This window comes from Lipophrys pholis (assembly GCF_963383615.2).
Source record: "Lipophrys pholis genome assembly, chromosome: 17".
Taxonomy (NCBI): Eukaryota; Metazoa; Chordata; class Actinopteri; order Blenniiformes; family Blenniidae; genus Lipophrys; species Lipophrys pholis.
In genome coordinates this window covers 15,808,243-15,825,855 of record NC_137643.1, presented here as the reverse complement: position 1 = coordinate 15,825,855, position 17,613 = coordinate 15,808,243, and the positions used below count along the sequence as shown (strand labels likewise).

The 17,613-nt window shown below is 41.8% G+C and overlaps 1 protein-coding gene across 1 annotated transcript in view; it reads left to right on the top strand.

The window, feature by feature from the left end:
• The window catches only part of csmd2 (CUB and Sushi multiple domains 2), a gene marked incomplete at both ends in the record, with an annotated part of 237,338 nt that extends 223,820 nt beyond the window's left edge, over positions 1 to 13,518 (top strand). Inside the window, 13 exon segments of the mRNA XM_080484336.1 lie at positions 1,265 to 1,444; positions 1,538 to 1,711; positions 1,825 to 1,998; positions 4,168 to 4,241; positions 4,897 to 5,008; positions 5,232 to 5,411; positions 7,219 to 7,284; positions 7,606 to 7,744; positions 7,746 to 7,765; positions 8,668 to 8,780; positions 9,436 to 9,523; positions 12,874 to 13,006; positions 13,359 to 13,518. Coding sequence (XP_080340462.1) covers positions 1,265 to 1,444; positions 1,538 to 1,711; positions 1,825 to 1,998; positions 4,168 to 4,241; positions 4,897 to 5,008; positions 5,232 to 5,411; positions 7,219 to 7,284; positions 7,606 to 7,744; positions 7,746 to 7,765; positions 8,668 to 8,780; positions 9,436 to 9,523; positions 12,874 to 13,006; positions 13,359 to 13,518 — 1,613 coding nt within the window.
• Between the last annotated feature and the right edge of the window lie 4,095 nt (positions 13,519 to 17,613).

The window sequence follows — 17,613 nt, the reverse complement described above, 5'->3', positions numbered from 1 at the left end:
ACATTGTCTCAGTGTGTCCCCACCTCGCGGGTACCATTAAAGTCATAGCTGTTTCAGGTTGTGTGATCTCACCAGCCCAGTGGCAAATCCAAGTGTTTTTTTCCAGTCAAGTTGAGACATGTTTTTTTCAACTTACTGCAATTTTTCGCGGGAACATGGTTGATGTCCATGTTTAACAATATATTTTTGTCCCAAAGCAACTTAACGCAGGTGGTCATGGGGTCTGGATTTTCCTTCTGAGACATTTTCAGGGGATTAGAGCTGCTGAGTCACACGGTGGAATTTTCCCTGTTGTTACTCGATCGCACCGTTTTCCCTGCAGGATGCGAGAGTACAATCAAGGAGAAACGCAGTTTATTTCGCAGCATTGGGGAGCGACTGTAGAGGAATACTCATCACAAGATTTAGTGTCTTTGCATCCTCAAAGCTCTTTACAGGAACTATCAAAGTACAAGGACACTTTTTCATATAAAAACTGCTGACTCATGCTATCATCGTTTTCAATTTGCATAGTAAGTAGGTTTAAACATATTCACTGCATACATATATTCTCTGAAACAGGTTGTCCATAAATTTTCGAAGCACTAATTAGCCATGACGACGCATAAACTTCGTTGCTGTTTTTTTTAAGGTAGTTGTTTGTGAGGTGAACTGCTTGGGTCAAGTGCATATAACAGTACATTAACTCTAATGTTCCACCTCTAAATAGGTTTTTACATGTTTATCTTTCATCCTAAGAGTGTCTCTGGGTTCAGTGAGCCATCACATAGGTCTGACAGAAAGCAGGGGTGTCAAACATAAGGCCCGTGTGCCAAAATCGGCCCGCAAGAGTCTGCAGTCCAGCCCACTAACACACCAAGCAAATTGTAAAAAGATTGCAACGAAAGCATTACATTATAACACAACACCGAGACCCAAGTTAAGATGTACTAAGACTACTAAGATGCAACAGTTACAGATGTTTTTTTTGACAATTCATTGTATTGTACATCAGTAAAATTGGCTTTATGTTGAGATTACAGTAATTTTTGGTGCCGATTATTCAGATTTGGAAAAATATATACTTTTTCAAGTTTAAATTAATTATGGCACTATTGAACTGGTCTGGTCCACTCAAGATGAGATTGGGCCGCATGTGGCCCCTGATTTCAAATGTGTTTGACACCCTTGGTATAAATGATCAACTTTTGTCATTTTATAATCTCGATCACATCTGAAATTTCATTTTTGTTTTGTTCCCCTTCATTTTGTTGTATTTTTGCAGTAATTAACTGTGGTGATCCTGGAGTGCCAGCAAATGGGGTGAGGTTTGGAAACGACTTCACGTACAATCACACGGTCGGCTTCCAGTGCTCTCCGGGCTTCACCATGGACGCCGACCGGGCATCGTCGCTCATCTGCACGAAGGACCGCACCTGGAACGGCACCAAACCACTCTGTAAAGGTATAGTCGTGGGGGTTAATCTGAAGTCCTAATACATTCTCCATTTTCACATTATTGGAAGTATTGAAATTCTCCTCCTTGGTTATATTATAGCGATCATTTGTGGTCCACCGCCCAACATCCCGAATGGGCAGGTTGTCGGTACAGATTTCACCTGGGGCTCAAGTATTAGCTACGCCTGCAACCAAGGTTACCAGCTGTCCCTGCCCACGGTGTTGACATGTCAGGGAAGCGGCAACTGGAGTGGAGAGAAGCCACAGTGTTTTCGTAAGTGAGACGATGCTGAAATTCCAACCACATGGTACAGGCATTGCATTTAGAAAAACAACACACTGTGTTCCTTCTGACATTTTTCTTTCCTCCGTCGGTCATCATTACAGCGGTGTTCTGTGGAGATCCGGGGATGCCCGCCCAGGGCAGGAGGGAGGATCGAGGGTTCACATACCTCTCCTCCGTCTCCTTTTCCTGCTACCCTCCTCTTGTCTTGGTCGGCTCGCCACGGAGATACTGTCAGTATGATGGCACCTGGAGCGGCACGCAACCCTCATGCATAGGTAGGTTACCTTTGCACCTTCTCTTGTGGTAATTGCAGCTTGTTGTATGGCGTAGTAGTATTCTGTCCACTGTGTCCCCGGACCTTCACTCAACGTTAGCGGCGATAGACTCCAAGCCCCAAGCATGTACAGTTGATTGATGAATAGATGTATCATTTGGAGTGCAGATTGGTGTAATGATCCAGTTGTGACAGGCTACAATATGAGGCCATGATTCATAATCGCTGCACAAAAGCCTTACTTCTTCATCAGTATTATTTTTTTTGATATATATAATACAATAACCAATGCTTGTATCACAATGTCAGTATGAGTGAAGCTCTTCTTGAGACGTCTTGCTCATTTCTGGTCTTGATTGCCATTTGCAGTTTACAAATAAAACATGCAGAAGCATTTGACCTCGCTAACAAGCTATATTGATCTTTTACCAATTGTGACTTGCTCAATTTATTAAAACAGCCCTGAACATTTTTTTTAATCAAATGCAGAGCAGTAGGTATTGTTTCAGTTAAATCTTTGCGATTTACCATATTTGGTTTGCGAAAACTGTTGAAATGTGATACCACGATCATGTGCAACCAGCCGTTGAGCAAAGCCTGCATAAAGCAACTGCCCCTTCTTTCAAACATCATACTATTGTCCTGGACTTATGCCATAAAAAAAAAGATTGTGTCCTGCTGCCATAAACAACAGCGAAGAAGAGTAATGCCATTGGAAGTACAATATATAAATGCACATGCTGCAGTTAAAGGCACTCAAGGAAGCCGAGCACTGTGGTCACAAACAAGCTGATAATAAATCGAAGGACATTTTGCCAGCCCCCGGGTCCGTTTTGATATTTCAAGTGCCATGAAATATGCACAACTGTGAACCTTTGACCTAGTAACATTTAGTGTAAACGTTCATTCATTAAAGCCAAAGTCACCAGTGACTCCACGACCTATGCATCATTTATCAGCCACTTTGTGTAACCATGCTTCAGAGACCGTAATGCCCGGTGTGAAGGAAAGGCTAGGAACTCATACAATTTCCCACGATTCAATCAATTAAAAAATCTGAAGTGTATTTATTGTTCATAGCAGCTGCTGACTTTGCTTCTCCCTTACTTCTGTTTGTACTCTCTTGCCTCCGAATTCATTGTGAAGACTGGCCTCTTGTGGTTTGTTTTTCAACCTGTAGACTCCAAGATGACTGGCAGAAACTTGTTTTCATTCAAGTTCTATTCATTATTTAGCTCCTTGTGGTGAGAAATGTCACTGCAATCTTACATTATTTTCCATTGTAACTGAGATTGAAAGAAGATATGTGTACAGATGTCTAAAACTAGGGTCTGCTTGGGGGGTCGGCGGGGGCCCAAAATCATCACCAAATTAAGTTGTTTATTTATGTTGTTTATGTTGCACATTCCAGCAAAATGTATGAGCATTTATCCCAAATTCAGCATTTCTTTCTCCATATGTGTGGAAAATGGTTCCCATGCAGTGAATTTAGTATGTTTGATGTTTTCCATAAGTCACATGTGGGAAAAAAAACAAACATGCAAAATAGGTTTGCGTTAGAAAAGCTTTTACAAAAATCTATTTATTAGCCGATTCCTTTCTTTACAACATGCATTAATTACAACTTAAACTCATGAAGGTCAATGTTAGAATCCCAACCATCCATCTTCTGTATGAGCTACACACAGTCACGTACACACCAATTGTGAAGAAACGGGAAAAGTCCACTTTTACACAGGTAGAATGTCCAAACTGCACAATGAAAAGCTGCGAAAACCAACCTCCATTTGAATCTGTGAGGCATGGTTGCTAACCACTACACTGTGTAGCCCCTTTTTAAAACCCTGCACTCGTGAAAGGCCAGTAAGATGTTCGACAAAGAAATAATTCCAACGGGTTTAACTGTCCACAATGTTTTTTTTATCGATCTCAAAAAGAAATCCATGACTATGTTACAGAAAACTTAAACTCAGTGCTTTTTTGTGTGACGATCTAGCTTTATAGCCTTCGGCATATGTTATGTCATGAGACCCACCTGATGTTAAAGTGTAATGACTTTGTATCAAAGCATGTTGAGTAGCTAAAACTTTTGCGCAGCACATATTTAAAAGGATCTTTTTTCTTGTGAGATTATTTAGAAATGATTATATTGTCCATGTCTTTGTTTCAGACCCCAGTCACACTGCCTGTGGAGACCCCGGCACTCCACTCTTTGGAAACCAGAACAATAGTCAAGGCTACCAGGTAAGAAAATATGCTCCCACTGGAAATTTAATTCATATGTTGAATAGAAATCTAATGATATTTCCAAAGGACTTTTTTTTTTTTTTTAATTTACCCACATAGTGCAATTTGTGTGTTCCTTTTTTATGACCATTCTTTATTTAGCCCGAGTGAACTGCAAGGTTAAATCAATGACTACGATATATAGAATTACAATAAATTAAATAAGCACAGCGCAAATCAGTCATTTCTTTGATACCATGTTGTGGATCTATTTATTTTATTTTATTTTTAATCTGGCCTCATTTGTTAAATTTTGTACAGACATTCATGGAAAGAGCCCACTTCGTTTAGTCAAATGCTAAGTTAAATAATAAAAACAAAAATAATAACAATAACAATAATGATGGCTACATTTCATACAGCTGCTTCACTGTGAGTTAGCCCACATCGAAGCTTGCTCATTCACTTGTCACAGCTATGGAGGACACATCAATATTATTAACGCACGCTTTTGTGTGAGTGTATATGAGAGACGTATACAATGATAGTAATTAGCTTCAAAGGAATAGAACCTTGTGAAATATGTGTTCCTCTCTTCTGAGTAACATATATCAATGACAACAAACTATGATGTCAATGTACAATCTCCCTCATTTTGTGTGTCGCCTCACAGATCAGCAGCACCGTGTTCTTCAACTGCAGAAAGGGCTACTTACTTCAGGGCTCTATTTCCCGCACATGTCTGCCCAACCTCACCTGGAGCGGATTCCAACCTGAGTGCATTGGCAAGTCAACAATTAGCCCGTATTATAAGGATGGATGATGTTATGTTGACTAAAACTCAAATCATGACAATCATATACCGTCCCCTATATGTTATAATCAATCTATCTCTCTTGTTTTCCTCTTTTTCTCAGATTTATTTGATCTGTCCTCTGTAGTTTACCTATCTTTTTAGACATATATATATTATGTTTAATCTCTCTCTGTCTCAATGTTTGTCTCCAGCTCACCACTGCAGCCAGCCAGAGCTGCCAGCCCAGTCTGACGTGAGGGCCATTGAGCTGCCATCACTTGGCTACACGCTGATCTATACGTGTCAGCCAGGCTTCTACTTGGCTGGAGGATCAGAGCACAGGACCTGCAGGTCCGACGGTAGCTGGACAGGAAAGCCACCTCTCTGTGCAGGTAAGAAACATGGTTATTTTTCATTTAGAGAGAAAACACGGAAAAATGCTTGGAACTGAATTATACAAACAAAAAGCACAAATGCAGTGATGTTTGTTAATGTCCTGGTGAACATTTGTGAGATCATCCACATGGTTAGAAGAAATAAAACTACACCTGTATAGGGCACAAGCAGTTCTTTAGCTTTTGGCTCCTCCCTTAAGAGATCATCTGCCTCCACCCTTATTCCTCTCATGTTCCTCCAACCTTCTCCGTGTTACTCTTCTCCTCCTGCTTGGCAGTCCCGTCCCCACCCTTTGTCAAATAAATGTCCAAACCATCTCAGTCAAAAGGTACACAACTGAAGAAGTGTGCAGAGCCTCTTTCCCCTTGGACACATACAGACGTACTGAACTCTTTACAGACTGCACCCCGTCCTTAAAACGTTCACTTTATGTAATCTGTACTCGTTGAATCCAGAATACAGTGGTGAGTCACATTGGGGAAGCAGGGATTCAGCTAATGTGGATGAATGGCTCTGTTAACACTTGCCTTTTACTCAGACACATGCCAGGGTACGGTGGCCAATCCATCACACAATTACACTGTATGGGGTGGTGCACACTTGGAGCCAATGATACACACACACACACACACACACACACACACACACACACACACACACACACACACACACACACACAAATGCAACAAGCTTTGAAACATTAACAAGGGTGCGAAACTTGATTAGGCCACTGCATCCCATTGATTAGGTTAGCAGAAGTACCTCTTATAAATGGTGAGGCTGTGTTAACAAGGTGTAGCAGACAAATAGACTGCCATTAAGACACCCGCAAGCATTGACCTAAATACATATAGTGAGTGGGGGGGATGGAGTAATCGACATACAATTATCTGGGGTAGAGGAATGCTAATGGGAGAAAGATAAAAGATGAAGCGGTGGGACAGGTTTCCATGTGATAGATTCTGTGTCGAGCTGTTATTGAAATGTGATGGGTATTTTAAGGCTATGCCATTAGGAGTGAAGGGAAGAAACGGAACCGGCCTTAGCACATACAGGAAATTATTAACAGTGCCTCCGGGCGCAAAGAATGGCAGCTCAAAAGACTGGCAGCTAATAAAGTGTGTGTGTGTGTGTGTGTGTGTGTGTGTGTGTGTGTGTGTGTGTGTGTGTGTGTGTGTGTGTGTGTGTGTGTGTGTGTGTGTGTGTGTGTGTGTGTGTGTGTGTGTGTGTGTGTGTGTGTGTGTGTGTGTGTGTGTGTGTGTGTGTGTGTGTGTGTGTGTGTGTGTGTGTGTGTGTGTGTGTGTGTGTGTGTGTGTGTCCATATGCGTTTATGATATTTGTGCTCATAAACTACCATCAGTATACTTGTCTTTGTCCACGGCTGTGAGTAAAGCCCTCCTCGGTCTGTTTACCTGTGGGGGTGTTATGTTTACTACTGTGATGTAGTCCTGCGGCCCTGCGGAGCAGTAAGGCATAATTAAAATGCTTCCATTGAAGCCGTGAAGTCGTGTCTCTGATTTAGCCGGCGACCCCGCGGGGACACTCGGTCCACTCTCTGACAGGGGAAAAGTCCTGTCGCAGTCGGCCTTCGCTCAGGCCACCGCAGACGTTATTAGTCATGGAAAAGAAATGCTGATAGGGAGATCCTCCATCCTCCCACTGCAGCTACCTCAGAGGTGTTGTGTTTAAAGTTAAAGCAAATTTGGATCTTATATTTTTACTTCCTGGAGCCAGACTCTGTGTCTGTTTACAGGATATACTTGCTCAGTGTTTTCCTCTGCTAATTTTGTTTATGCTTTCTAGCTGATAACCGCCCGAGTGGTAAAAGCCCAGTGGGGACAGTGCAGGAGCCACCTTCCAAGTTACCAGGTAGGACATGTACTTCTTGAATTTAACTTCACCTTTAGAGTGAGGAAGGCTCCGAGATCACATTAATTTATTGGTATTTATCTCAATTACAGTGTGTAACATAATAAGGGACTCTAACGCTGTTATCTACAGTCTGCATCTGATAAAGTCCTTCTTTCATCTTTGTGGTTGAGTGTTGTGTAACACCGAAACCAAGCAGCTGGTGCTTGTGTTTATGCCCTCTGTACCTCACTTCGCAAAGTCTTTATTTAATATAATTACATTATCAGATGCCATATTTTGATCTGTGACCTTGGTCATTTACCTTCTCCCGTCTTTTAGTCCCTGGTGGTGTGTTTGCTAAGAACTCCCTCTGGAGGGGCTCCTATGAGTACCTGGGAAAGAAACAGCCAGCCATGCTGAGCATCACTGCCTTTGAGCCCTTAAGCAACCGGGTTAACGGGACGCTCATCGACCACAGTAGTGGAGCTCAAACTTGCAGGTAAAGCCCAACAAGTCACGCTCTGAGACGTTTCAGTTGGTTTGATTCAAATGAAAGCAGAAAAGACTCCCATCATAGAATAGATTGCTTTTGCTTTGTCATAACAAGAGTTGTTTTTTTTTTTGTTTTTTTTTTTGTCTTTAAAGAACATTAAGATTCAAATCATCAAGAAACATTAAGACACAGATGTGGACACTATGGATATGCCACGATAGAGATGTTGAAGTTAATCTCATTTGTATGAATGCAACATGGTTTTAATTAATGTGTGTACGTGTTGATTACCTTCATATGTTTGCTCTATTCTGGTTCGTAATTATATTAATGTTTTGCAAGTTTCTTAATTGAATCTGCCTCAAACCATCAATATAAAATAGTCTCCAGTTACAGCTCTTTTCCATCAATCCTAAACTTTTGTGCTCATGTTTTCATTTTTGTTCACATAAACATATCGTTTCAAGCCTGTTGGTAAACTGGGTCACATACACATTTATTTGATTTTACATTTACTGTGGGTTTTTTACCAGATATACATAAAAATAAAATTATAATAAAATTGTGTCTGTAAAATAACACATAAACAGAAAAAGTGTCGTTTTATTGTAACACTTTGTCCAGTGGTGTAATTTTTTTATAAGCAATAAATAGCCTTTAAAAAAAGAACAATGGACAAAGAGATGGAAAACATAACTGCCTATTTCGTAACTAAGTCCCTCATTCCATCATATATTTTTATATGTGTATGTATATATATCGAAAATATCCTCACCTACTCCGTTCACTTATTTACACAACTGTATGTTATTACTATTATTTTCTATTACTTTTGTCATACCTGTTTATTTATCTTGATGTCTTTTCTGCCTTGGATCCTGTCATGACCGTGGACATTTTGTTTGTAGGTACCTATAAGAGAGAGGAAGCCCAGCTGCTGCTCCAGGTTCACCAGATAAGAGGCCCCGTGGAGATCTTTGTCAATAAGTTCAAAATAGACAATTGGGCCTTGGATGGACATGTAAGTACACGTCCAGGGTCGGGACCGCGACGGACTCTTTCTTTCTTCCTGCACTGACGTTTGCATGGCATAGACATGTACGCCTTTGTTGTGAAATATGCACGAGCACACATACACACTAACCTTGTCACTCTGGGGAGATGGAAAGCCCACCAAGAGTTTTCTCTTTAATTAAAATGTCAGTTAAATCATTGCCTGGTAATCAGGATACGACAGACCCCCTTCACTCCTCTTCCCCCTCCCCCGTTAATATCCCAGCCCAACCTCAGGCACCTCTAATGCACACACTCCCGATTTAATTAAAAAAAAGCAGGTCACAGTATATGCGGCTGTGTGTATTTTAATGTGCGCGTTTTCACAGTGTGAAACACGCGTCACTGCGCAGGAGTGGTGTCTTGAACAATTCCTCCTGCTTAGTGCGCGTGCAAGCGTGCGGGTGTGTTTATGTTTGCACTGTGGAGCAGGAGGGGGGAAAGAAAAAAAAGAAAAAATACCATCATATTAAATGTCAGCCATAAGAGTGCCTCTCAGCTCCTTTTGACATGATATTTCATTTTCTGCGTGCACCAGCTGCTGACACTTTGATGATACGCTCCTTTGTAAAGCCTGGATGTGACACATAAAGTGTCTGTCTTCCATTCCCCTCTCTCCCCAGGTGTCCTACATCTCTTCATCCAACTCCTTTGTGTACCAGGGATTTGTCAGAGGAAAAGGCTTTGGCCAATTTGGTCTCCAGAGACTGGGTGAGTGAGCTGTCCACTTGGTCATAGAAACCTGTGTCCAAGTGGTCCCCTGGGTAATCCTCCCTATATTTTAGTTTTATTTTGTCTTTCTCCCCCGACTTGTCTGGATTTCTTCCCCAGAAAAAGGGAGAGAGAGAGAGAGAGAGAAAAAAGAAATCCCTCCGAATGTATAACGTCCTAAAGCTGAGCTGCTTTCACAGTCTGCAGTAGGCGCTGCCGGATTTGACATTCATTTACTTTTACAAATGTGGGAACATTTCTGGAGATGGTGGCTCTGAAGCAGCATGAAGAGGCAAACACAGTTCACAAACATGGTTAATAGTCGGAAAATGACACACGCGCTCTCACTCTGCACTCACACATTTACACACACACCCAAAAAAAAAATCTCTCTCCTCCGGGAGTTGTGTGTGCCGATGCCTGCCGGAGTCTTTGCCAAGTGGCTCAATATCTCAGAGTTTTGATACAGTAAATATCATCCATTCTTTGCTGGGTGTTGTCGTTTTGGTTCCTTCAGCGAGTTTAGCTGTGCTGTCAGAGGTACTGCACTTTTTTCCTTTTTTTTTTTTTTTCGCTGTATATATAGTGCGCTCCATGTTTGTGACCTAGAAACCTCAGCCATGTGATCCCCCTCGCTATGAAGCAAATCCTTGCATCCTCATTACTGAGCTGCGAATCCCTGCTGGAGTCAAACTGTGACATTTGTGCGTCACACAGGCCTGACTCTTACGCACGCACTCCTTTGTTTTCGTATAAAAAAAAAAAGAAAGAAAAGCAGATATAACTGAAAAAGCACATCCCACTTTCCTGAACCTACCAAGCAGACGTGTATAAGAGACAAATCGAGCTGTTTACCGAAGTCTTGACGACAGCTTGGTGGATTCTCTTCTTTTTCCTCTTATTTGGGTTTTGTTAGTCCACAAACATTGATTCACAGTGAATATTTGAATCCCGATTGAGACAGAGTAATCGCATTCATAAAATTCAATCATTCACTGCAAATTCCATGCAGTGTGACATAATACGACAGCAAATCAATACAAATTTTACGTTAGACTTATATGGGAATGCTATTTGGTCTGTAGCAGTTTTACCTGTCATTGATGTCTAAAAGCATGCTGTATTCAGGCAAGAATCAGTTCTTTGTTGTTGTCTGAGAATCTATAAGCAAGAGAAATGATGCTGGTTACATTCCCTTTAAATTTGAAATCATAAGGTTTCATCTATAATCAGCAACTTTTGTCATAGCTTTTATTCTAAATCTTTTTAATCAATCTGTAATAGACACACGTAACAGCCAATAATGTAAAAATGTTGGCCCATTTTAAATGTTACGACTGAACTGCAATGAGTTTGTCAATTTACAAAAATGCTAAAACCAATAGTTTAATGAAAAGCCTTTGTTGTAATAACATTTTACCAATAATCACATAATTAATTAGATAGTCATTACAGTGGAGAGTAGCATTTTAAAACTAATCTTTTCTATCTGTAAAAACTAACAATATTGTTATAATACATAAATAGAGCTGTATTTCATGCAAGTTTTTGTTCTCAGTTTAGCAAAAATATGTGTAGTATGTCGTGGAGTCATCATACTTGAGGAATATTTGATTTCATACTTGATCACTTACTTGATTTATTGAGGAAACAGACTGGCAGCACTCTCTAAATTAAGATTGAAAAAAATATATTTTGCTGTTATGTTATTGCCAAGTTATTGGTTTTATTACATTCAAAATGTAAATATTTTTTTAACCACTACTGTGAAATACATGAACAATAATATACTGCATTCACAAAATATGACTAAAGTGCTCTTGATTTGTGTTGATTGTTGGTGTTCACCAATGGATCCACCAATAAATGATAAAACAAATGGACTAACTTACATAGCGCCTTTTCGCTGACAACATCCCCAAAGCGCTTTACATAGCTCATCACATTCACCCATTCACATACACATTCACACTCAATTTCTGGGAATTCCTTTCACCCTTAGTTACTATCTGGTGAGAAGCTGCACCACTTTTTTCTTCAACAATCCTCGTTTTGTCAAAAACTCACTGTGTTAAAACTCCGCCAGTTCCATGAGTTGGCCATATTCAATTTTAATTTTAGGATTTTCTGCAGTCCAAATGCACCACGAGCCACAGTTGACCCACAGGCCTTTTGCTTTTGCTACCTTGTTTATAAACTTTGGCCATGGCGAGATATTTCTCTTTATTGGAATTCGACCGCTTTAAGCGTCAGTGTGAAGACGCCACATTATGGCTGGCAAAACAAACTACAGAGCAGACCGTGGAGCTTCAAAGACTGATCAGATATGAGCAGGTATTTGGAAGAGAGAGGGAGGATATGCTGTGTTAACATAGATTAAGTGTGTGTGTGTGTGTGTGTGTGTGTGTGTGTGTGTGTGTGTGTGTGTGTGTGTGTGTGTGTGTGTGTGTGTGTGTGTGTGTGTGTGTGTGTGTGTGTGTGTGTGTGTGTGTGTGTGTGTGTGTGTGTGTGTGTGTGTGTGTGTGTGTGTGTGTGTGTGTGTGTGTGTGTGTGTGTGTGTACACACAGTAAAAGTGGCTGTGAAAATCTGCTGTAATGAAAAAGGTGCTTGAGCAGCAGGTGCAGGAGCCTCCCCTCCTCATCGCCCTGCAACCCTGATTGAGCAAACCGCTCTCTATTAATACAAGCGGTCTGGTTGCTGGTGCCATTGCATACACGAGTGCGTTCGTTTGGAAAACCGCCCCACTCCACTCGACGACGTCTCACGTTTTGTTTAAATCCAGTGTTGGTGTATTGATGAGTGTCGTCTGCAACTGTGTTTGTCTGCCCGGGTTTATGCAGCGGGGGGTTGATTGGCAAACACGGCAGAACCCACTAATTGAATCCCCGCTTGTTTGTCACTCGTCCTTTATTGGAGCTTTTTTGGCATTGTGCAGTAAACAGGTGGGCTGTCACTCCTCCGTCGCAGACACACATACACACACACACCTCAGTAAATTAGAGAATGAATGTGAAATGAGTTAATGGCTGTCGGCCTTTGATGACAGTAATTAAGAGTCATTGTTAGGATAATGGAATTTGACATTCCCGGGGGGGAAATAAAATTAAGGCAAAGGAAAAACTTTAAAAAGTCAGTTTAGGCTGCCTCGTCTGTTGTTTACAAATAGTCTTCTCGATAGCCTTCAGCCAAGACAATCCATTTATTTCATTCGTTATCCTATTTGTTTGTTTAAATTCATTCATTGGAGATAAGCCGGATGCTTCAAAGTTTGATTGTTTGACTTATTTTCTCTTGTGTTGTGAAGTAATGCTGTAGTGATGACCTGATGTCTTCTTCATTCCTCCTCCAGAGAGTTTAGATCCCAGCAGAGACAACCCCGGCTACAACTTTGCTTCCAACAGCAGTTCAGTGGCGGCAGCCATCCTAGTGCCTTTTATAGCCATGATTATTGCCGGCTTCGCTCTGTACCTCTACAAACACAGGTGAGGTTTACATCACCACTGTATTTCACACCGACACTTCATCTCCGAGCAATAAAATGACATCACATTATTTGACATTGTGATATTTGCAGTTTCAATCAGATAATTCAACTACTTTCCGAAGGGAGCTTAAGATTTTACTACACCAGCTTGTTATTGACTTTTTTTTTCTTCAAACCACCAAGGCACATGTTGGGATCAATAAGAGGAAAACCATCTTCTGTGATAAAGTGATGAAGCCTTCTCGGCTGAGAAAGCTAACAGGGTCATAGCAATGAGACTGATTGAAGCAACACCGAGGGACCGGGAACTGAGAACGAAGGAATTATCGTGTTGATTCATCTCATTTTAGAAGAAGACCCAAAGTCCCCTTCAACGGTTACGTGGGCCACGAGAACACCAACGGACGAGCCACGTTCGAGAACCCGATGTACGACCGCAACATCCAGCCCACCGACATCATGGCCAACGAGACAGAGTTCACAGTCAGCACAGTGTGCACAGCTGTATAGCAACCGCTTCCTCCAGAGGTAGGAGTCTGACCCCATCTCACAGATTTACTGGGTTAGGAGAACGTGGATGATGTGTTCACTGTGCGAGCTGATCGTACATCTGAGAGCCGAAAACTGCTGACTCGGGGATCCGGTTTCAAGCTGAACATTTCAGCCTCCCCGAAGAAAACTCAGCGATTGATTTTTTTATTTATTTTTTTCCCCAGGCCACATTTGTTTTGATCTGAGTGCTCTTATTAGTACACTTCATTTGGATTGTCTACGCTTCATTGAAATGAAATAGAATATGTAGGAACATGTTTTTATTCTCCACAAATGATAATATTGCATTAATGGTTCTCTCTTCTCTGTTCTTTCCATCCATATTCTTATTTTTTATTTTTTATTTTTTTGCTTTTATTCCTTTTCCCCTCCAACCGCCTTTTCTTGACCTCAACTTCTGGTAACTGATTTATTTTAATTGTCCATGTTCTTCCTGTACCATATTGTCTTTTTTTCCTACACACCATTCCACTGCTGCATCCCTGATTCAGTTAGGAGAGGAGAGTCGCTCCACGTCCTCGCCTGCCTGCCAGCAGAGGACATCTATACGTCCTTCCAGCAGTAAGGGCAAGACAAAGATTATTTTATTTCCTGAAAAACTTTCAAGAAACATCTCCAGTGGCAAAACCCCGCGGGAGATCAGAGGGGGAAAAAAAGAAGAAACCATGTGAAGACGACAGCAACTTTAACAAATGCCAACAACAACATGCTTTTCTTTTTTTTTTGGGGGGGGGGAAACTTTACATGGTTTCTTGATGAATCTCCTTGAATCTTTTGACGAAAAGCTTCCAACATGAGGGGAACCACTGGGAGCCAAGCTGCAAGGACTTTCATCTTTTTTCTCACCGGCCTCCGCCAAAACCCAAAGGGAATTTTACCATCAACTTTTAGGTCAAGAAATTTTACCTGTAGCTCACGGAGATCTCAGTGCCGGTGGACTGCACGGCGGACAGCCGCGCGTTGTGAGTCAGAGAGACAGTCTGGGCTGTTCCAGTTCATCTTCTTCTCTGTTTGTCATTTAGGGGTTTTTTTGGTAGCCTTTTTGCGTTTTTGTTTTTTCCAAATAGGCTTCTTGTTTTATGTGATTAGTAATCTGTTTTTCCTGAACCTGTCTGCTCCTTGAGGCTGCTGAAAGGTTTCATCGGAGGCGCCCCCGAGTTTCTGGCAGAGGATGAATTAAAAATTCAGTGAGTTTTGAAGGCCATGTTCCAGACACACTCTATCATTACTTTTTGTGCTCAGCACCCCCCCACCCACCCCCCCCCCCCCCCCCCTTTTTTTTTTCTTTTTTGGTAGCAGGGATGAGATTCTGCTTGCAGAGGCAGCCATGTCCAGAGCAGGGGTTAAAAAAAAAAAAAAGCACTTAGGAAGGTTGTAGAGCGAGTTCATGTGCATATGCGAGTGTGTGTGCACGTGTGTGTGTGTGTGTGTGTGTTTGTCTGCACACATTTATGGTTGCATCTGCAATCACCCCCGAAAATATCTGTATTTCAGCCCCTAATATTCAACCAAACTCTTAATATTTCCTGTTATATTTTACAAAATGTTAAGTTTGGAGTGTCACTATATTTTCCACGTGGAAGCTCTGGAACAAATATTGACATTCTACAGATACTTAAGATCCAACTTTTTTTTCTTCTTTTTTTTTCTTTTGGTTTGTGGTGATTTGCATTGAGTCACTTTACAATTTGATGTCTGAGAAGACTGAAAGGAAGTGTGGAAAAACACACACAAGTCTCAACTGATGCACCTGAATTAAAAATGTTTAACAAAAAAAAAACAACAACAACAAAAAAAGAACACGGTGCCACTCTGAGGCACTTGAGAAGAAGACATCGGCTCAGTCAAAGCAGAGACGGCAACTGTGATTCATCTTCATGGATGTACAAGCACTTTGGGACCACATCACATCCCGCGCTCCCTCTTCATGTCCAAATATCTAAACAAAGCTGTAGCACTAACTGGCGGTGCGTTCCATTCGGAAGGGACCGCTAATCTGGGGGGTTCGATTTCCCCGCTTCAGCCTCGGCTTTTTGATCCACCTTCACAAGTTCCTCTCCGGACTGAAAATGGTACACACTGTATTCCTCTCTGAGATCAAGTTGCAGTAGTAGCTCCCCTAGACTTGGCCTCAGGAAAACAAAGATCAAAGTGCGGCCATGTTCCGAGTCTCTGGAAATGTTCAAATGAAGGCGCTCGAGTCTGAAGAATGGATGAGTCAGTGATGCGCTCCCTCTGGATTACATTCAGGTCTTTCCTCTAAGTTAACTTCTGACAGCTCCATCCCTTTGAAAAAGAATAGCGTTGCTTTGTTTTGTCTTTGCTTGTCGTAAAAATGTTGCGGGAGGCTTCCTCGGAGCCGAGACAGCAGGGGAGTCGCTGGCATACTGATTACTCCCATGCATTAAATTGGAAATGATGAATAGGATGTGGGGAAGTATTTATGCCTCTAATGCCAGCAGTCCTTATACCTGTGACAAGCAGAGAAGAGGAAATAGAGGTTCGGCAGTGCAACACGGGGAGGCGAACGTCATCAGAAAAGGAACAGCTCGGCCGGTGAATGACGTGTGATGAGAGGTGAGGGTTTGAAATGTTCAGGATTTCTGTGACCCTCATTACGCGTGTGTGCAACATGTATGAATAGCCGGTGGATCTCCAACACCCTGCTCCCAGTTATTTAGCACTTACTGTCACCGTACCTGTCTGTCCGCTGGAGGCTGAGTGGGGTGAATAGTGCTCGAATTTCACATGAGCAAATTGAGCCATTACATCCAATTTGCTTTAATTTAGCCATGCTTCATTGTCGAACCCATACCAAATGCTGAACTCATCTTACCATTACCACGAACAGGACAGATCCTCAATTATGTAATCTATGTCTCCAAAAATACCCGCGTGAAGCATTGTCCACTTCTTTTTTTTTTTTTTTTTTGTGCTGGCGTCACCACAGACCGGGGAAGGGGACTTAACCTGCATGGATTTGTGTTAGTGCATTAAAGTATACATTATGCTGCAAAGTGGTTTTCACAGTTAAAACCAACCTTCCGTACCAACAGGTTTTTTTAATGAAGTCTTTAAAAGCACCTACAGTACATAATTTCCCTCAGAAATCCCGGCCTTTGAAACCAATCACTGTATTGTTCCTTCAATCAGTTTCGCTGTGGGTCGGTAATTGCTTTTACAATTTTATTACTTTTAAAGCTCTCGTTTATCTCGACAGTACAGATAGAATATTGCCCCGTGCCCGCTCCGGTCGTGAATTGATGGAAAAGGAAACGATTGAATTACCCTGGAGATTTCACGGGGGAGAGGAGCGGTGGCGCTCGCATTATCTTGAAGGCACTGCTGCTCGGTTCTCATAGTTTTACGCGGCTGTTTGCATGGTGCATTGCATTTATTTTTATTTTTTGAAGCCACTTCAAACATCTCGGCAAAAGCAGACCCCTTCATTACATTCCAGTTAGCCCCCGTTAAGCTGCGTCGAGGTGGCCTTTCTTTCTTCATTCATCCCTCCAGTGACGACATTTAACAAACACTTTGTTCAACCTGGTTGAGTAATGAACAAATAGATGTGAGTAGCTCTGTGCAGTAGGACAAAAGGCCCCCAGAGGTATCCGGTTTTCTCTGACTGGATTTAGACTATAGATCTGGGCCAACACAACACAGGAGCATAAGCTCACACAAGGATGATTGTTTTTAGCGACAAGGGCTCACTCAAAAAGATCTGAAGTGGATTCAAAGGGCCAGACTTACCTTTTTGTTGACATTTCTTACCGCCCCTTCAGTCTCCAATAAGCACTTTATGTTCATTACAGTGCCTTGTAACAACCTCGTGATAGCATGAATCAGCTGTTTCTTGTTGGTTTTTTTTCGAAATTTCGATCGGGTTTCTATGTCCGGCCGAAGCAATTAGTCTGTTTCACTCTTTGGGTCAGGCTCTTAATGAGACCTTTTGTTGAGTAACCTGGACACATGTGGGAGATGCCTGTACAGCCTTGGCTTTGCTGAGAAAAGTGGAGCCTGTTAGCATTTTGTAGCTGTCCGTTTTTAGCT